This window comes from Myxocyprinus asiaticus, chromosome 20 (genome assembly GCF_019703515.2).
Source record: "Myxocyprinus asiaticus isolate MX2 ecotype Aquarium Trade chromosome 20, UBuf_Myxa_2, whole genome shotgun sequence".
In the NCBI taxonomy this organism is placed as follows: Eukaryota; Metazoa; Chordata; class Actinopteri; order Cypriniformes; family Catostomidae; genus Myxocyprinus; species Myxocyprinus asiaticus.
Window position 1 is genome coordinate 47,095,782 of NC_059363.1, and position 21,879 is coordinate 47,117,660.

Consider the following 21,879-nt stretch of genomic DNA (forward strand, 5'->3'; position numbering starts at 1 on the left):
CCGTTTGTTTATTTGAGCTGGAGAAGATGCGGCTGTTGGCTGTTTGGTTGTTGTTGTTGCATGTTTGTTCAGTTGATGAAATCATTTGATACTGGCTTCACTAAAACAGTCACATACAGTTCATGGCTAAAGCAACAGTGTATTACAGTGTTAAAGTGAAACTAGGAGTGTGTGTGTGTGTTGCAGCAGTGGGCGTCTCAGCTACAGGAAATAGAACCCCGTCATTTTCTTTCCTTGGAACAACAAGAACTCATTCTGTATGAAGCTTCAGCTGAACTACATTATACAGCTGTCTTTTTTTTTTCTTTTTCATTCCACTCTTCTCTCGCCTCTTTTTAAGACATTTGCTCTATAGACGGGCTGGAATTGTTTCACTGCAGTGACACTAAACAATTACATGAACAACAGCAGATATTCACAGATTCAGAAAAGCACTGTGGCTCGATTCATTCTCAGCTCGAAGGGGTCACAGAGTGAGAAATCATTGATCTTTTGAAATAAAAGTGTTTGACGTGTCATAAAAACATAAATCTTGCTGAACATGGGGACTCATGCACCTATATTTGTGAAAGGGGGCACCAATTGAAGTCCTAACTTACTTAGATGAGATAGGACGTTACCAAAGACAAAACAATAAATAAATAATCAGAATTATATTAGAGTTTCATACTATATGAGTATCATTATGACATGTTAGCCACTTGGTTTTGTTTTGTTTTATAATATGAGTGGACCTGGGTTTAAATCCCAACCTTATGTTCATCCTTTTTTATGAAGCAAAACTGAAACTGAAATCGACAGCCAGTGATCATCACCAGTGTTGGGTTTTTTGACTACAAAATCATTAGTTATACAGTAATCCAGGCGCGGACTGGCCATTGGGAGAACCGGGACTTTTCCCAGTGGGCCGGCCGCGAAATGGGGCCACATGGGCCCATGCAGAACGTGCCACAAAAAGGCACCGTGATATGCGGAAGGGGGCAGCGATTTGCAGAAATGCGATTTGCCCTCCAACCCCCCCACCCCTCCTTCAGCAACTTTTGGGCCAGTTTCTATGTAAAAATCCCAGGCCGAATTTTCTTCCCAGTCCGCCCCTGCAGTAATCTAATTACTTGTTTCCTCAAAAAGTAGTGTAATGCATAACATTTTAAGACAGTCGAAGCGCGTGAACCGCTTAACAAGTGACTTGCGTGAGACAACGAACAAGGAGGAAATATAGATATTATTTTGAATTCATTGAGCGAAAAAACAAAAACATTTCTGTGAAAAGTGTTTTAAAAGTAACTTAAAAAGTAAATTAACTAGTAATGTGATTACTTTTTCAATGAAGTAATCAGTTATCAAATTGAGTCATTTGTAATTTGTAGTGGATTACTTTTTGATTAAATTACCCAACACTGATCGCCATGCATTTTCATTGGAAACATCAGCTTGGACATTTTACAAAATATCTAATTTTGTGTTCCACAATTTGAGTTTTGAACACCACAGATAATCTGAGAAAGGTGTGACATGACTGGACTGACCACATTCACATATTGAATGGACATTTTCTGTTACAGATTTTAGACAAAAGTTACAATATTTGATATGTTAACTGCAGTATATTTATTATTAGAAACAAAGTATTACTATTTTGGCTTACAGTGGTCTGTAAGTTGCTCTTACAGACCACTTGGGTAAGAAATCAGAGTGGGCACGTCTCAACATTAGACACATTAAACGAATGAATTTGTCATGATGCAATGCAGTTCTAAACTATATTGAACCTGACAGCAAACCCGCAGCTCGTGTGTGAGCGCAGCAAAGAGCAGTTTCTCATTGCACATGTGATGAGCACATCAGTCGTGTTGTGTGCATTCATACTGTTTGTGGTTCCGTCAGATATCATCTTTTGACTTACTGAATACATCTTTAGAGCATGCACTAATGTGTCTCGCACCGCTTTCCACCCTCCTCATGAGATGAGCTCGCTGCACGCAACAACAAACACAGCGCAAGCCATGATGTCCGATTCGTGCACAAATGACTCTTCTAAACTAGGTCGTTTTAATGAATCACCCAGAAAGAACTGAGGGTTTGAACTCAGGAGTTCAGGTTAGCAGTTTGAATCAGATTCACTTTCTCAGCGAATCAGACGTCAATGCTTTCACAACTGGGAGTGCACACATTTGAAAATAAGAGTCCCATGTGTATTTTGGGCTTCTTTATAATTAAAAGTCCCATGTTATGTACAAAATCTTTTTTTTTTTTCTTTTTTTCTGGTTATTGATTGGGATTGGAGTAGCACAATAAACTGCTTCTGAGATTTTATTCAATTTGCACTCTTGTAGTCTCTATGTCTGGGCCATCCAGTAACAGTAAATAAATTCATTTATTTATTCTGAAGGGCAGTACTAAAAAAATAAATTATAATAATAAAAAAAAAAAAAAAACTTGTAAATCTTATATTTGTATAAATTCTAAAAGGGGTGGGAAAACTTACGAGACAAAAGGAGAATGCAAACTTTCTTGCACTCAACTATGTATATACAGTATATTAACCTCTTATGCTCTGCAGGATTTTAGGGCTGCCACTTGTTGTTCACACATGCAGTGGACTAATTTCATAACAATGGTCTAATTTTATAGATAACCCCCTAAATGTTAAGAAATGATTGCAATATTTAATAAATAACATTGTATATGTTTACAATTTTATGATGAACATAATTAAAAATATATATAAATAAATCTTTTTTTATTTCTAAAGTTTAAAAGCATACCATTTCAATTCTGTGTCCTCTATTTTTAAGCAAAAAGTCTTATTTTATTCCACTGGATGGCAGCAAGTACTAGAAAATGATTTTTTCCTCTATCACCTTCCATCACATTATACTGATCTGAAATGTAGGTGGTGCTCTAACACATTTTAGCCCTCACCCATAGACAACAAGTCTTTTTTTGAAGTGCTAAGAGCTTCCACAGTGTTTTAGTGAAAATCTTGACTGCTGAGTTGTCTAGAAGCCCAATATAGGTGTCATTGGACAACAGAGAATCCAGCTTTACAGTGATGTGTAACATTTAATCTTCAGTAGATAAGAACCTATTTTGCTGATGATTTGTTTTTCATACTTTTTCTACCAAACTTCATATTATGTTAAAAAATGTTTTGACACAAAATTTGATTATTTGCCCAAGCAAGCACACAAAAAAGTAAACAAGTAATTTATTTAACTAATTTTAAAGCTAACAACCCAAGGTAAGATTTGATATAAAGTTTGAGGCTATTTGGGGTTTACAGATCAGTGGTCAGCACAGAAAAGAGACGTTTGCGAAATAAAATTTCACTTTGTGATAATTTTGAAAGTAATTCAAACTGTGGTATTATGCAACATAATAAACTATTCAGTCACTTTCCTGAGAATGAGAGCTTTCATTTGAGATATGACATGTCTATTTATGTGCTATGTGAAGGACTTTTATATTCATTTTAAAATGTCTACAACGTAACCTCTATGTGGGGCAAATCTGTGACACAAATGTTTTCAGGCCTTATTGTGTTATTTATTTATTTTTTAAACTAAATTCCGAAGTTATGGTTCTCTAATAAGTTCAGATTCTAAGCTTTCAAATTATACCCCATGTGCATCCAGGGACTTCAGCATTTTAAGTGATAAAATGGCTTGCCATACAGTTTAAGAGGTTAAACCCCTGATTAATGGGTTATCAGCTGTCTTCCTTTTCTTCGGCTTTCTATCTTGTTTCTGAACAACAATCTAAATCAAGCAATTCTGTAATTTGGTAACTTAAACAGCCATTTGGCTCCTAAATGTTTCAGTTTAATGTTTTAGTAATTTTTTTTTTTTAGCCTGGAGCCCTGCTACATAGAAGTCTTAAATTGCAAGGGTGGGAGAGAGGGTTGGAAATGGTCATGAAAAACAAAATTCTGACTATTTTTGGAGCAGAAAAAGTACTAATGTTATATTTTATTGTATAAAAATGTTTTATATGACCCCTTTAAAGCTCTCTTTGTGTGATTGTGTGAAGATTGTGTCTGTTGCACTGAACGTTCTTTAATATACTGAACTAATTCATTAACACCAAGCAGACTTGATTCCTCTCAGATTAAGACTTGAGCTTTGTCTGTAATGAGCTTACACACCAAATGCGTGCTCTCTGTCTGCAGATATTTCGGGTGTCTCTGTGTGTGAGTTTGTTTGGACAGACGCATAGCTCACGGTTGTGTCATGTGTGCAGGTGACATGTTGAGCGTGTTTTTGTGCATGTGTGTACATGTTTGGAGGAATTGTAAAGTGTAAGGGTGTAAGACAGATAAAACATTTCCTGTACAGTACAAATCCTGATTCCCTGCGGCCCCATCAGGCTCTGAGTATCCTCGGGAACACGTGAGGAGGAGAAACCCTCATAAACTGGGTCTGTCAAGCTCCAAAATGACAACAACATAAAACTTCCATATACCAAATACAACTTAAATGCAAAATATATATTTATATAGTTTTCTGAAGTCAACAGCTATCGGATGAGACCAAAATGTTAATTGTTATAGAAAATCTAAAGACAGAATTATGGAGCCCTTTAGAGGACAGGGTGGGATTTTTTTTTCTTTTTCTAAATTGTTTCACTTCTCTTCGCAATAAATTTACCATGGTTTTACTATATGGTTTAACATAGTTTTCATGTAGTAAAACTGTAGTAACCATGAATGGAGTAACTAGGTGATGTGCACAAGTAATAATTTAATCAAGAACTAGTTCAGCTTTATATATTCGACTAGTAAAAACACTACTCAAATATTGCTTTTTTTCTTTGTGCCTTTGCCTGCCGTGGGCAGCACTGAAACTGCTTCTGTCACCTGAATCTTGCCATTACAGGTCAATGCATTGGTTGGCACTGTGCATAATGTCATTTTTTAATCTAGATGTTGTTCTTAATTTTCATAAGAAAAACTTGTGCAAAGGTTGAAGGCTGAACTTAAGTTCAAAATTTCAATAATCAATTACTCGTTTTTTTATGTGTCAAAATGACTCTAAATGCCCATCCCAAGTACTGACCATGTTTGTTTTTTGGTGGAAATCATGGTTTTACTATTGTATTATTGTAGTAACTATCAAAAGTAACCATGTTTGTTTGGCAGAAGCCATGGTTTTAATACAATATAGTGTAGCCATACAGTAACCGTGCTTTTACTTTTGATTAACCATGATTAATCTTGTGGTTACCATGGTTTCACAACAAATACCATATGGTTACTGTAGTAAACCATAGTAACCACAAAATGATGACTTTTATTACCATAGTTTTCAATTTTCTGTATTATTGCTATGGTTTCACTACAAATGCCATGTTTAAAATGTGGTTCCTGTAGTAAAACCATGGTCAATTTATTGCAAAACTATTTCAGAAAAAAACCCGGCTATTGTTATTGTGGGGTGCAGTATTTCTTTAATTCTGTAAAGTTGTTTAGATAGTAGTTTGAGTCTGATAGACAGACAGCAGTGATGGTTTTGTTGGTTCTCAGTCATTCATGTTCTCTCTCTGTCTCTCTGTGTTTGTGTTGTTGATGGGGCACGTGGACGGATGGATCAAGAATCCGGCGTCCTGGAGAGATCATGACGACGCCACTTCCACACACTCGGCCGGAACGCCTGGACCCTCCAGTGGAGGACACGCCTCACAGAGCGGAGACAACAGCAGCGAACAAGGTGAGCACACAACACACACTCTCTCGGTCGAGTCTGTTGTCATATTCATTGCTCTATCGTTTTGCCAATAAATGATCAGAAATATCAATGTTTGTGTAGCCTCTGCATCTGTAGAGACTCTTCTTTCAAAACCACATGCACAGGTTGAAATCATCAGCTGTGTGATGGAAGTCAGTGTGAATTACTGTAACAACATACATACACACTCATGTTGTGATTATAACAACACAGAACTGCATTCATCATACATGTGATAATGCTGATGTGTTGTGAATAAATCAGACAATGTCTGAAGGTGAGAGTGAGTTTGAGGGTGGAGTAAAGAGTTATTGATCAGGCTGAAATCATGAGTACAAGTGACCTGTAATCCTCCTCACAGCAGTTATCGACGCGCTCGCACTGGATCCAGTAACGGCCAGTCGATATGACACAACACACTTACCGTACAACTGATCCGGTCAAGAGCTGGACCCGGCACAACCAAACATACCTCGCTCACGAGAGACAGGCAGACAGACAGACAGACAGGAGGCCCCATCCAAACAGGTGTAAAAGTGCCGCCTTCTCACCACCAAGTGGTTTGTTCACTTCAACCTAATTCGGAGGTGGTTGAACACGCACGTTGTGCTCGTAGGGGAAGAATGGCTTGTCCATTCTAATGCGTTCAAACCGCAGCAAAGCACCGCCTTCTCACCTGTCAATCAACCGATGGGCTAAAACAAATGTTTCAAACTGTGCATTACATGCGGCTTTAAAAGGAAATCACCATCTGATCAGAACATTTAAAAAGTGCATGTACTCTACATCCACAAGATTTCATCGAAATTCTTCAGTGATTCTGATATCAACATGCAAAGACACAGATGATGTATAATCTAATAATTTGTGCGCACTGTTAAAATAAAACTGCTTGAAATATCACGCTAATGCTTAAATTACATTTAGAGGGTATCTGGGAGAAACTGCGCTGACTTTTTTGCACTTTATGCTTTTAAACAGTTTTTGCACTTTGTTTTTCATGCAGAAACACACTGATGTAGTGACTGATGTATGTTAGAAAAGAGACCTGGTGCAAACCTTGTGACCTAAACGCATCTTAATTCCAGGTGTAAACAGGGCCGTTGATGCAGCGATGTGGTGGTTTGGTGCTGTAGGTGTGCTGTGACCTTTGACCCCGCTCAGCTCAATAGACGCCTCATTGCTCACATTCTTGCAATTAGATTCACGCTTGACAAGCTCGCTGACTCACAACACACAAACACACACACGCACACATCTGTCTGTTTGAGTAGCTCATGTAGTAAGGCAGGTCTAAGGAGAGACAGACAGACAGAGAGAGAGAGAGACAGCTCCATCACCACACTTATGCAATATTTGTAAAATGTAAAAGTTTACGCCACAGACTAGGTGTAAAGTTCAGAGAAGAAAATTCCGCCAGGAGCCCTCACTGTGTGTATGTGTGTGTGTGTGTGTGTGAAGGGGTTGTTGATTCGTAAGTTGAGTTTAATTTTGAAGAATAATTGAACTCAATACTCTAACAATAAGAGCCTGAAAGGATATTATCCATAAAACACTCATAAAATCAAGCTAGATAAAGCACAGACAATAAACATACATACACCTCACATTTCAACCACATCTGTAAAATGACTGTTTTTTTTTGTGTTTTTTTTTTTTGTGACAGAAACATTGAACATCTCTTCATTGTTCATGTCCTTCTAGTCACGGTGCTGTGCAATCTAACAGCACAATAAACGTTTTTAATTACAGTTCTGTAGTTTTGGAGCTGATTGTTAAATCCTCCAATAACGTTAGAAAGCAACAGCAGTAAAACAGCTCCATACGTTTCCTGTTAGCATTACAGAAGCTGAATTATTCATGTGAACAGTCAAATCTCCAGGGAAAACAGCCTTTAATGTACATTCATATGAGAGTCATGCTGTATTCAGCTCAACTCTTTTTCTCTCTGTTCTGAACTTTTTCTCTCTTTTCCTGTGTTTTACACTCTTGTCTGTACTCTTGCTCTCTGTTTAGTATTCTTGTTTCATTACATTAGCAGGAAACACAATAACCCTTTAATGCAAAACATTATTACATACCTCAGGGTTTAGTGACCCGGCACATATATCCATCACAAACAGATCTGCAAAATGCCCAGATAGTGTCAAATTTAGAAAACATTTTCAAGACAATTTGAAAACAATAGAATAGAATATATTCTGATACATTTTGATGTTTTATTTTTCATATACCAAAGAGATGATGCAACAAATAAAAAACAGAATTTATTTCTTCCATGCTGAAATTTCATTAGAAGCAACTGACTGTCAAACACATATTGAGCTATACATAACACATAAGATACACATAATACTTATAAATAATACTATATAATAAATGCACAACTTACATAATTTCAGCAGTCCACCCAAATGACAATAGTCAAATCATACTCTTCATGTGTTAAACTTGCTATAGTTTAATTCCATGTTGTTTCTTCATCAAATGTAAATCAAATCAATCACTGAAACATCAGCGCCACCTTGAGTAAGAAATAGCATGTATAATATGTAAGTAACTGTGGCATATAGTAGTCATTTGTCTTTCAATAAACAGAGAAATCGATATCCTGTGATTGTAAACTTAAATAGATATGAAATAATCATACAAATTTATTTTTTCTATTCAGAAGAGAAAGGTTGAGGAATAGTAAAGAGGAATGGGCATGGATGAGGTATCATCCCGGGTCACTAAATACCCGAGCTATGTATTAAAGGATTAAAATGGAAATAAAGCAGAGCTCCAGTTATGTTCTTCTGTAAGACAGAATCCCACGTCACTCCAAACACCCCTGCTGTCCTGACTCAAGATGATAATTTATTTCTTTTCTTTTTGAAAATCAGTCATAATTAAATGTCATCCTGCTGATTGTAGCAGGAAAATATCAACAGTAGTTAACCTCACCAGCTACTGAAAGACAGAACGGAGAAATTAGGATAAAAATACACAGAGACCCCGGGGCACGGCCTGCTCTGGATTGTTACAAGCATGACTGTACATTGGCCCTTTAAACCGAGAATTTTCTCCGGGGTTCTTGTTGTAGCACGCAGTGCCCGAGGGGGTCAGCCAAGAGGTCACTGTTAAGAGGTGATAATCCCTCTGAACTGTTCTCCAGCACTGTTTTCCCTCATGGCCTGAACACTGCAGTTCTCCTGAGAGTTTCACCCGTGTTTCTGTGCTGGTCACAACACTCCTTGCACATCTTGACTGTTTAAGGTGTGCTTATTTTAGCATGAACTCGTTCTCCTGCCATCTCCACTTGCCTGCCCACTTTTTCAGCCATCTTGATTCTGGAAGTATTTTTCCCTTTCATTTTTTCCATAGGGATTGCTGTAGGGATTGGTGTTGGTCTGATTGATGGATCTTTCTCTTGAAGATCATGTGTAGTGTAATTGTTCACCAGGAATTATGCATTAAACATGATTTTATTAAAAACTGAAGTTGAAATAACATGGACTGATATTTTTAACGGAAGCATATACGTAAGGGATAATGTACAGTCAGTCAGTTGATATCACAAAATAAAGTGGCTGACTGTACATTATCCCGCTTATTACACTGCTACTAACCAAATAAATAAATGCATGGACATAAAATATTGATTTGAGTTGAAATGATGTAATTCTGTGACAAGTAATAAATCCCGGAACAGCTGAAATGCACATCCGGACGTCTGATAAAAACGTCTGACTCCTCATTATTCAGCTTATTACAAGACTACTTGAAGGCACATGAAACATTGATTTGAGATGAAATGATTTTATTAGCTTACTTGTAGAGAACACACAGTGATTGGAGAAGCAGGAAAGATGACTCGCAGAACCCAGATAAGCAGTCTGATGTGTGGATGTGCGGTTGTTACTGAGAAATATCAGACTGCTAGATGGTGCCATTGACCAATCAGAATCAAGTATTCCAGAGAGCCGTGTAATAACATCGATTAACAACCTCAAAGCTCATGGTAGGTCTGTTTATAAAGGCTTATAAGTTATAATTAATAATCAATTCGTCTATGGAGAAAATTAATGTTAATTTTATTTCCAGAACCCGACTGCGCTCTATTGTGTTTGCCTGGTGGGCCTTACATCCTCCACATGCTAATCTCACCCGCCGCCTCCCTCCAAACACCCTGAATGTTTGTGAACAGCTAGCATGCAGCGGTGTGGTCTTATAGAATGCGTCACAGCGCCGATGCCCTACAGGTACCTCTCAAACGCTCCGCTCACGTCCAAGAGAGTAGGCGGATGAGAAAGAGACACTACTTCAGTGTTTATGCAAATCTTTTGGGGTATTATTGCAGATAAGCTCATTTTATAGTCTGATTTCCGCTGCCTCGTGTGCCGGAACGAGTTGTCGAGTGCGTTTGAGGAGAAACGCCAGACCGTCAGTCCGTTTGCCTGCTTTGAGGAGGCAGCAAAAGAAGGGGTTCGACGCCGTTTAGTGTCATTAGCTCTCGTTATTGGAGGCAGCCGTCTAATAATTTCTAATTACCCTAAGGAGGTATTAGCAGTGTTAGTCAGCAAGGATAATTTCTTATTTGCACGCCTGAAGCGCTGAACTCGCTAGAAGAAAGCATGCTAATGTGCAACAAAACAAATCAACATGCCACATAGGGCCGCGAGCTTCAGGGAGGACGAGAGATCACGTTCATTATGCATCAGGATAATTCATTTAGAAGGTTATCAATTTCAGAATAGAGCACACACACATATACACACGTAAACCACTAAAAAATGCGGAAAAATGAAGCTGCTATTCATCCGTTCAGTTTGTGCCAATTACACACTTTCCATGTTTTAAGGCTTAGTGTGCTGTCGAATGTTAAATACTGCTCTCCTTTCTTTATTCCCTTTCTTTACACTGATCCTAAACATCCTTAAAGTCAACATGAAATGGTGTTCACTTGATTTTATACCATCCAATCAGTTCCCCATGGAGAAAGTGCTTCTATATGATGAGTGGTTGGAAAATAAGACAGCTTGATGTTGAATGCTGAAAAGCAAAGTCATTTCTGAGGCAAAGCAAGAGAATAATAAGATTAATAAGATTACAAAAACAAAATTTCCCATGTACACATTAAGATAAAAAAAAAAAAAACAAAAAAAAAAAAACAGGCAGTCAGTTTTTAATTTCATGTTGATTTTAACATGTGGAAGCTTTGGTTCTCTTTTCTGAAACATTCATTTTTTGCATTGTTCTTGTTTGAATTTTTTTCAGAATTAAGCTTGTCCAGCAATATTCATCTTTATGTACATAAGGTTATTTTTTCATGTTGCGTCCGTTGCCCTGGTGATGGTGTTTTCCCTGCTTTTCTTCTCAAAAGCATCTCTCCTTGTCCGATGAGACTGAATCTCCCTTGAAACAATTGAAGGAAGTTTCAGCAGACACTGTTTAGATGTCTGACATGTAACTCCAAACAATCCGGTCTCGCGATAGCAGCAGCTTTTCCACATTCTACATCCTTCAGTGGAAAAGCTTCAAAACTCATGAGGGAAAACACACACACACACACACACACACACACAGACAGAGAGAGAGTTTAGACAAAGCACAGAAGCACACAAGACAAAAGAGAGATGTTGTGTTTTGTGGAGTTGAAGGGTCAGCTCTGTATTGTGTGTTACTCACTTGGCGACGTTCCTCAGACACCCGACTGTCTGCAGGAGACATCTGTGAATCCGACCTGCTGACCCTCGAAACGCTCTGATGTGAGGGAACGCTGCCTTTAGCCCTCACATGGCCCGCAGGACAAACTCCACTTAAAAAACAGACAGAGAGAGACAGATAGACAGACAGATCCGGCCGGAGCGTGCAGGACTGTCTCAGTTCTCCCCCAAAGGCCTGGCCGTTCCTCCTCAGAAGCTCTTGAGATCATTTTCCTCCTCCATGTGGAGAGCTTACACCAGCTTGAGAGATGATGTGTGGGCTGCCGTCCGAGCGCATCATTGTGCAGAAAATGAGTCGCATTCCCTGCGGGTTCTGATGCAGCGGCTCTGGCGAGATCAACCTTTGGCTTTGGCTGGAGATCTTTGGTGTTCTGTCCATTTCTCGTGTGTTCTGTCGGGTCGTTTATGCTTCGCAGAGTTCAGAGGTCAAAGCGAAACTTTTCTTCGATGTACGCTACACGCGCATCACTCGCAGCGAGAGCAGCTGTTTCTCTCTCTCTCTCTCTTTGCCTTTGATTTCTGTGATGGCTGATGATGGTTCAGCTCAGGAGCTTTAGGGGAACGGCCGCTTCTGCTGTTGAGATTTTATGGGAAGAGAAAATTGAAAAATCAATAAAAAGCCAAAACAGAGTGAGAGATACAAAAATACACAGAGGGAGAAAGCAGAGAAGAGAACAGCTTTGAAGAAGCAGACAGCCATGAAGCTGAGCTAATAGACTTGAAAGATGTTTTGGACTAATTCATGGCCAAAGAAAGATGCATTTATTTTAATCACAGACTAACCAGTCTAGAATGGCACATTAAGGTGCTATACCCATTCTGGACAACTTAGGGCGCTTACACACTTACACAGTTTACACTGCATCAGAGAGCGCCGTGAATGCATTGATTTCAATGGGTATGGTGTGTCGGAAGGACGGAGAAGGAAAACACAAGGGTTGCAATGAGAATCTTGGAAAGGCAGGACTAGTTGCACTGTGAAATCGAAATAACATGGCGGACAAATTCATTCACGTGGTGTATTCATTTATTGTCTTTTATTATTTTTTAAAAAGATTGTAAAGAGAGAGCCTGGAGAAGTATTTCAATGTTTACTGGTACATTATCGAAAATTTGTATTTTAGACAGCCATCTCTATTGGAGACTGAGGCTTGTTTTAAAACTGAACCACCTCCTCCCTCAAGTACACGCCATCCAAACGGATCTTTCGCACTCCCGTGCATCAAACACTCCGTCAGAGCTTTCACTAGTGTGTGAGTGCACTAATACATCATTTTCCCAAATGTTATTGTTTTTCTAAGATCAACATTGAGGATTCAGCTGTGAGCAATGTAAGACAACTAATTACAAAAAAGTGAAGAAAACATAGATGTTGAAAAGCTAAAGTCACATAGCTGTTCAGAATGCTGGAATGAATGTATTTTAAACTTTGAGCTGAAAATCATGATTAGAAATAAACAGAATCTACGTGCAGAAAGCTCTGCAAATTTCAGCCAGATTTAAACACTCATTATTCATAAAGTTCTACACATCTCTGCATATTGCAAGTTGATTCATTAAAAATGTTAATTAATTGTATAAAGCTTTCAATCATCATTAAGTGTACAGCACTGCCAGCTTGATTTAACACATTTAACCATGTTTAAATGTCTTCTCTTAAATATCAGTGCAGAAAATGCATCCACAGAAAGTCTGGTCCTGGTGATAAAAGCATCTCCCTACAGTCATATTTACAATATAGTTTATATCAGGACCTTAAAATGAGAATGAAATGAGTCTATGAGTTTACCTGAAGCAGACGAAACAGTCTGTAGCTCTCCACTTTCGGTTCCATTAACACAAGAAACACATTGAACATCACGCTCGCGCTGTTAATGCAGCTCTGCTATTTTTTTTTTTACATTTGTGGAAGAGTAAAACACAGAGTGTCTGTGTGAAGGACAGCGGGATGTTATTGACTTGTAAAGGAGCAGTAGATGAGTGTGGAGAAGACTCGAGCTGCTCTGGTTCTTGTAAACCAGGATCTGATTTTTCTGCTAGTTGGGTCCCCAGAGGGGCCGCTCGCAGCTGCTGCAATAAAAAACGCAAAGTGAACTTTACTCATGGAGGTGTTCCCTACACAGTGAAATGTGAAATATGAGCACGGTTTGAATTTGCATGCGTTATAATCATCTATCGATGCATTGCGATACTGTTTCTCATTCTATAGCATCAATACTTTGATTCAGTTAATGTACAATCAGGTTGTCTAAATAAGCTCATACTCTGAAAGCAGCATTGCTCAGTCTGGTCAGAGGCACTCCTGTAGACTCTGAACAAACTTCACGCGAAATAATCGCACGGGTCCAATTATCGAATTATGAAATTGCAATGCATTGTGATGTATTGAACTGTGACACACAGTGAGGTCAACTAGTGAAAATTTTAATGTTTAAAATGTATAACTCTTAAGTCATGATGCTTCTGGGAATACATTTTATGTGTTATAATGGATATGATAAGTTGATAGGTTTGGTCTTGGTGGACTAGATCTGCTTATGCTGCTTTCGCAGAGCAAGAACAAAGACTTGCTATTACTAGAATATACAAAGACATGCATACAGTCCCCGTGAAGCAGATGTAGACAGATGGTGCTGGGGAGGAGGGTTTCAGAGATAAAACTCTCTTGGCGCGCTGCAGTGAAACCGGCTTACGTGCAAACAACTAACACAATTTAAATGTTAAAGTGGTTGCACACTGGACATGTGTGAGGGACAACAAGGCATGTTTTTTCCCCGCATGACCTTGGCATATTGGCATGATCAATTGAAAGCAAAACCAATGAAGCTTGTGGACAGTGTTCTCTTGTAAATAATTAGAGATGCACTTCCAGTTGTATCGCATCAGAACATGCCAACGTGCTTATGTCATGCGAGAGGCAGGACTCTCCGATTGGAGAGTGACCGGAACGAAACAATTATAGTGAAAAGGACCCAAAGTGATCATATCACTTTAGAAGACATTAATTTAACCACTGGAGTCGTATGGATTACTTTTACTACGACTGTCACTGGTTTTTGGAGCTTTAAAATGCTGATCACCATCCACTTGCATTGAATGGACCCACAGAGCAGAGCTCATTTAAACTATCACTTTTAATGGGATTTTAAATAACTGTGTTTTTTGGGTCGCACTCTTTCATATTGTGAGATCGTTGGTGACACCAGGTCATTGAAAGCCATACGGTGAAGGGCTAGAGTGCTGCAGTAACTGATTCATGAGCGCAAACTGCACATATGCATGTGAGAAACGCTGTTGGAACCAGCCGAAGTTTTCTTTGACTCTGCCCATGAGCACGGCAGGGCCCGTGGGGGGGGTCCTCACAGTTTGAACTTCATCAGGGCCTGCGCTTAATCAATACACTATCGGAAAAAGAATTAATTACCAAAGCAGAATAAAACAGCTGCATTTTAAGGGGAGGCTCCATCAATGCTGTAATCTCTCGCTTGAGCTCCGCTGCCCTGAGGAATTGCTCTGACCGTGTGTAATGAGGAACTCTGGGAGTTTACACCCCACACGCCCCGTTCTCACACACACACCGGCCTTCCTCAACCATATCTGCGCAGAATCCCTCCGCCCGCCCTGCATTCCCTTCCCACCAAATTCCAGTCTTCGCAGGGATGAGAAAGGGTATTAATGTGGAAATGTGTGCTGTAGGGTCGCTGGAGAGAAGCACACATTCCTAAAGTGAAAGGGGCTGTGCTGTCGCCCGGCCACGGCCCTCCCCACCCCCATTAGAGCACCCCCGCTCCTCATTTCAAGTAGGGTTGAGAAGGGGTTATGGGTGATGAATTGGGTTTTTAGTGAGCTCATTAGGAAGCCAAACAGAGTTGAGGCACGGCGGAATGGAGCTGCAATCAGTTCTGCTTGCTTTGTTCTCTGCCTCCAGGACATTTGAGTGAAAGTTCACAGCAGACGGCTGATGAGCGCGGCCTGCAGAACACAGTGTGCCTGATGGTTCACTTGTTGATCTAGAACCTTTAAATTCATTTTCCTCTTCATCTCTCATGTCTAAAAGGTCGTAGTACGCCTTCAAATGCCTCGAGTTGGACGTGCAGCTCCAGTAGACGCATGCAGTATTTCCAAGATGTCTGTGTGTGTTTGAAGTGCATTTTAGGGCAGATCTCCATAAACACAGCTTTTATGTGCTGATGGGTAGAGTCTGACCCTCAGCTGTAGATTTGAGGCTTTTGAATTTGAATTTCCCTGGCTGGGGTTGAATGAAGTTGTACTATCATTAGCACACGCGTCCGGCATGTTTCGGTCTCTCTCTCTCTGCTCATGTGTTTTTTCTCCGTTTTATAATGTTGCGTTTACAAGGCCTTGAAATCCTGTTTTGGTGAAAATTGATGTAATTTGCTGTAGTAATTATGATAGTAATTACCTCTCTAATGAATGCAGTGTGCAAGCACTGTGGCTTCTCCAGTGGCTCTCATGCACGCAGTCATTATTTGCTCTCCACAGTAATGCAATCTTCAAAGTGTGCTAATACTGACTAGAGAGAGAGATGGAGAGAAAGAGGGAATAGGTCTCTGTAAGATGCCCCTTGATAACCTCTGGGGCCAATTAGTGCAATTTGATTTGGAAGACAGGCTGCGGTAAAAGTGCAAGGGTGTGAGAGGTTTGTGCTGGGTGTGTGTGTGGAGTGTGTTTGGGGTGTTTTGGGGGTCCTTTGGGTGTGCATCAGGTATATTTGGGGTGTGTTGGTGCATTTTTGGGGGTCTTTTGGGTGTGTGTCTGTTGTTTTTGGGGTCTTTTGGGTGTGTGTCGAGTATATTTGGGGAATGTGGGTGCATTTTTCGGGGTCTTTTGGGTGCATGTCTGGTGTTTTTGGGGTGTGTTTGATGTGTCTCGGGTATTTTATGTGGTCTTTTTGGAGCTTGTCGGGTGTACTTGGGGTGATTTGGATGTGTTTGGGGTGTTTTAGGTGTGTGTTAGGAGTGTTTGGGAGTGTTTGTGGTGTGTTTGGGGTATTTTGGATGTGTGTTTAGTGTTTTTTTTTTGGGGGGGGGGGGTTGTGGTCCTTTGGGTGTCTGTTGGGTGTGTTTGGGGTGTGTCATATGTGGTTTTGAGGTCTTTTAGGTGCATGTTGGGTGTTTTGGGGGTCTTTTTGGTGTGTGCCTAGTGTTTTTGGGTTGTGTTGGGTGTATCTGATGTGTTTATGGGGCCTTTTGTGTGCATGTTGGTGTGTTAAGGGTGTTTTGAAGGTCTTTTGGGTGCACGTCAGGTGTTTTTGGGGGATGTGTTGGGTATGTCTGGGGTTTTTATGGGGTCTTTTTGTGGTTATTGGGGGGGAGGGGGTTTGATGGCTTACACGTCGGTGCCCCCAAGCTGATGGTGTCCTAGGCGACTGCCTAGTTCACCTATGCATACAAACGCCCCTGTCTTTTGGAATGTGTCGGATGTGTTTGGAGTGTGTTGGGTTTGTATGGGGTGTTTTTGCACTGAGTTGGGGTGTGTTGGGTGTTTTAGGGTGTGTGTGGCCATCGGAGGTGCAGTGAGAGTGAGCATCACAACAAAAGGAGGTCAGGTGTGTTGGGGGGATTCTCATCTACTATTTTATTATTTTTCCGTTCATGTTAATTGTGTCATGAACTTTTCTTTCTTTCCCTCTTTCATTCACACATCGTTTTTCCATTTGTTTTATCCTAGTCCATGAACTTCTCAGTTGTCCTGGACTACAGACTCTCCATCACACACTCACTGACCTCAATCCTGCTCTCAGTGGACAATAACAGCTGATAGTAAACATAGCGTCCAGTAGTATTTCTGCTGAGCATAACAGAGAGCTTTATCCTTGCATGTTTCTGCATTAGTCTTAAATGAGTTTGTCCTTTCAGCGTAGTTTTCCCTGCAGCTTGTCTTTAAAGCATCTTTTGGGATGTTGTTTTCTCTGTGATTGTTTTCAGAGATGCAGGAGACACAGTTGAGCTGTTAATGAGATTCATCAGCCGCTCTCAGTGATTAACACACTAATGAAGAGAGCAGATGAGTTTGAAGCTGGCCCACATCACTGGCCTCTCTGAGGTCCTGTTTATGATGTAATGACATAATTGCTCTTACAGGTTGCAGGTTAATTACACGTGTAATTACTCATGTCAGGGCTTTTAATACTGATTGTCCTGAAACACACGGGTGTTTTTGTCAATGATTGTTAGGTTACACCCTCTCTAAACAGATCTTAATGTACTACCCAATATCCCATCATAACCAATCACAGAATCAAAAATGAAATGTTTTCAAGATCGATTATTGTGGTCACTTCTGAGTGCTCATGCCCACCTCTAGTGTGTGTGTATGTGTGTGGAGTGTTTGGGTGTGTGTGGTGTTCAGTTCAGGGTGTACAGGGTGTGTGTGTGTGTAATGACCTCTGTGTGTTTCTGGGTGAGCGCAGCGGTCTGGATCACTGGATCACACCCTGAACTGTCTCTTTCAGCAGCAGATCTGCTCCTCTGGATGGCTGTAATTAGTGTGTTTATGCTCAGTACTGCCTTCACATTCATGCCCCATTAACCTGAAACAAATGTCGGAGCCGAGCGAATCTGCCACTCCTCCAAGACAATACCACTGGAAAACAATTGTAGGCACTTCTTTGTCAGAGTTTTTACTAAGCACCACTATTACCATTGCTCACAGTGTTTTAATCATACCTCTGACACTAAGTATTAAATGTTCAGCATATAACTCGTCCTGCAGTGTTTGTGCTCCAGACATGAATCATGTGTCTTGTTGGGGAGAGGTGTGCTGTTACTACACCAAATGTGAATATAGTCACTGCTAAATATTGTAGACACTGCACAGCCTATATTCACAATATAACATGACCTTGAGTTATTGCTTTTATAAAACAGCTTAATAAAAATATTTAAAAGATTTGTTTTAAAATGTCATCAAATTCATGACGTTTCATCTAGTAGATCTTGTCCTGACATGTCATTAATACTGTAGTTGTTCTCTATGGGTGCTGTGGAGTAATATAAACAGTAGGTGAATGCGTGTTTCGTGTCATAGCTGTGACTATATTGTGTATTTTAGACTATTATTCAACTATTATAGTTTAATAATAATAAATTAGTACTATATGAGCATACATACAGTGGGTAATAATCAGTGTTTGCTGATGAGAAACTTTTACACAGTTTTCTGGTTTGTTTGGGTTATTTATTTTAATATGGACACTCACAGACGCTGCCCTACACACACAAACACACACACCCGTAGAAGACCCATTTGAGACCGATAGAGAGATGTGGAGAGAGAGAGAGAGGGCATGTTTTGTGTGTTTCTCTAAGGGTGCTGTTTTCCATCAGTGCCTGAGGGTAGACTGCAGCTCTCGCCTGCCGGAGGCCTTTGGGCGCCCCCCCCCCTTGTCTCAGAAGTGCATGATGGGATACGTCCCCACCCCCAGCCCATGTTCAGTCCTGCAGTGAACATCCGCACAGGTTCAAATGGCAGAGTTGCCAGGGAACAGTCAGAAAGCATTAGTGTTTGGGGCAAATCGCCCTGAGGCGCTGCAGCTCGCCCGAGAGCAGGGGGACATGCAGATTACCAGCCTCACATGTAATGAGCTACAGCAACTTCTCTTTCTTTCTTTCTTTCTTTCTTTCTTTCTTTCTTTCTCTCTCTCTCTCTCTAATCCTATTGCAACATTTTTTGATTATTTCCACCCCTTTGACCTACAGTCAATGTGTGTTTATGTGTGTTTGTGTGTGTGTGAGAACAGATTGCCACACATGAGTGTGTATAATATTTGTGTATATATTATGGGCATGAGTACTCAGAAGTGACGGCAAGGATTGATTATGAATACACAATAATTTGTACGTTTTTTTCAACTTTTCAAAATGTTCATTTTAAATTCTGGTTATGGTGGTATTGTGGGAGGGACCTTGCAGTCTGGTTATGGTACACAGCAGGGCAAGTATAGGGGTGGGCTTTGGGGGCTTGAGCCCCAAATGTTTTTTAGGGCTGTCAATCGATTCAAATTTGTAATCAATTTAATTACATGATGTGCCAATTAATTAATCACAATTAATCGGATATCAATATTTACTGACAAAGGCCCAATAATAAAGATAATTTAGGATGCTTATAACAGTTTAAATAATTATAAATGCAATATATAATAATCATTATAATTCAAATAATTCAAATACATTACACCCTATACATATATTGTGGCAGCAGACAAATTAAGCATTTTGTACAATACAAAAAGTGACTTTAAAAGTGAAAATATTGTTTGTTTTATTCCCATATCATTGAACATATATCTGCTCTATTTTTAATGGTTGGTCTATGTACTCGTGTGTCAGATGGACGCTTTTGGAGCGTCTCTCTTTGGTTGCGTCGCATCTCAGTTTTCAGCATCTCTAGTCATTAGAGCTGTGTTTTTAAGACACTGTGTTGAGTTAAATGTAGTTTGAATCTTTGAAATACTCGTCTCGAGATCCCTGCATTCTGTTGTGTTCGGTCCAGCTGTCTTTGAGCACAGGAGCGCATTATCTGTAGAAGGTGCTGCTGTTTCTCTTGTTGGTTTGATGAGGTGTGTTGTCTGTACAGCTGGAGTCACGCTGACTGCCCCCTACTGACACATCAAACTTGAATAGCTCTGATGGTAGGAACATTTATTAATACAGAATTTGCATACAGGTCAGGGACATGATAAAGTGCTTTTTTTTTTTTTTTTAAGTGTTGTTTTTCCACTTAATTAGCAGCACTAAATTAACAAACTACATCAAAAAAACATTTTGTCAAGTTGTCTTAACCACTAAGTTTTCATGGCTGGTAATTTTTATTAGTATTACAATTATTTAGAGCTGTAGTTATGTTCTTCAGACATGGTATCACAAGCCAGACTTCATTATTATAATATTGTAATATGGTAGATTTTTCCTCAACAGCGTGGAGGCTTGTTTAAATTATTTTGCAGCGCTCCATTCTGCAGACAATACCAAAGAAATAAATGTGTGGTGTGGTCAAAGTTCCCCCCATCCACATATGCACCAGATATTTCAGAGATATAAAGACCCATGTCTGAGGCTGAGACTGAATTTAGTGGGACTTTTTAGCTTGAGCTTTTTTAAGTGGCATGTTAAGTTAATAGAATTGACACCAAACAGATGTACCATTTAACATTTAATTATAAAGTGTATCATATATTCCATTATTTCATCAAGGATTGCCCCACACGCTATGCCCCAAATATCTACTGACCCTAGAACCGCCCCGGTACACAGTGACATTCAGTCTGGGTCAGTAACAGCTCAACACTCTGTTTGAAGAGGATCAGGGGGTGTTCATTTCGAACACATTCTTGCTTAAAAAAAAATGGCTAGACAGGGTCTTCACAGGTCTTGAGACGTGCCTTTCAAAGTTACTATTTTAAACTTGACACGCCGTCTTAATTGACCAACAACTGCAGTCGTGAGCAATGGAAATGTCCACAATACACATCCTTTACACACATACGTACATAGGGTTATCAGTGAGTGTCTGTGGGCTGTACAGTGTGTGTGTGTGTGTGTGTGTGTGTAAGGGGGGTTTGGTTTCACCCCGAACGGTCACGGCCTGTAGGTTAATGAAGTGACGGGTCTCTCCGGCCTCCTATCGTGTTGCAGTGAAAATGGAAATGTCAATAAAATTAATCTGGCAGCCTTTTGCCCCGGACCGCTCGCACTGTGGTCCACTCATAACACACCACAACAAGTTCAGTTTGTTGTTTTAAGCGTCTCTGATCATGTCATTTGAGTTCATATGGATTTAAAGCATTTGCAGCTAATGACAGCAACTTCTGCAGTTACACACACTGGAGCAGCTTGCTGTGTGTTCATCTGAACGTTTTTTCACATTTGTCTCATCATGTGGCTCTATAAGAAAGAAAAATTACCAATAAGGTCTCCTTCATATCTCAAATGTTTATTCTAGACAGCAATGAGATTACATTGAGCAAATTCACTGCAAAAAATAATTTACTTAGTGAGTGTTTCTGTCTTATTTCTGGTAAAAAAAAATAATAATAATATCTTAACATCCTTAAAACAAGAAACACAATTTATTGGGGTATATGCTTATAAATATATATATATTTACCAATTGGGTAGTAAAAAGAAAACTTATTTTCCCAGTTTTTTTTTTTTTTTTCTTGTTATAAGCATACATTTTACTAAATTGTGTTAGATTTCCCTGAAAAAGAGACAAAAAGTAATTTTGCTCCTCAAAGTGATTTATCTTGTTTTAAGAATGTTTAGATATTTTTACTAAAACAAAAGAAAAAAAAAGGTAAGAAAATGATTTTGAGACCTTTGCTGAAGTCTGCTGCTTCTCAGGTGTTTCTCGTGAGTAATCTCAACAATGTCTCAAACTGTGTTCAGATTTGCATGTAATCAAAAGTCAGAGATCTCAATATG

At 39.7% G+C, this 21,879-nt stretch overlaps 1 protein-coding gene across 7 annotated transcripts in view; it reads left to right on the forward strand.

The window, feature by feature from the left end:
• LOC127410970 (homeobox protein Meis2) overlaps positions 1-21,879 on the forward strand; it is an 80,408-nt gene that overhangs the window by 9,045 nt on the left and 49,484 nt on the right. For 4 of the 7 annotated variants that reach the window (XM_051646267.1, XM_051646265.1, XM_051646268.1 and 1 more), the window contains exon 7: positions 5,564-5,705. In XM_051646267.1, coding sequence (XP_051502227.1) covers positions 5,564-5,705 — 142 coding nt within the window. The remainder of the gene's footprint in view (positions 1-5,563; positions 5,706-21,879) is intronic. The other 3 variants (XM_051646270.1, XM_051646269.1, XM_051646271.1) reach the window with 1 other exon arrangement.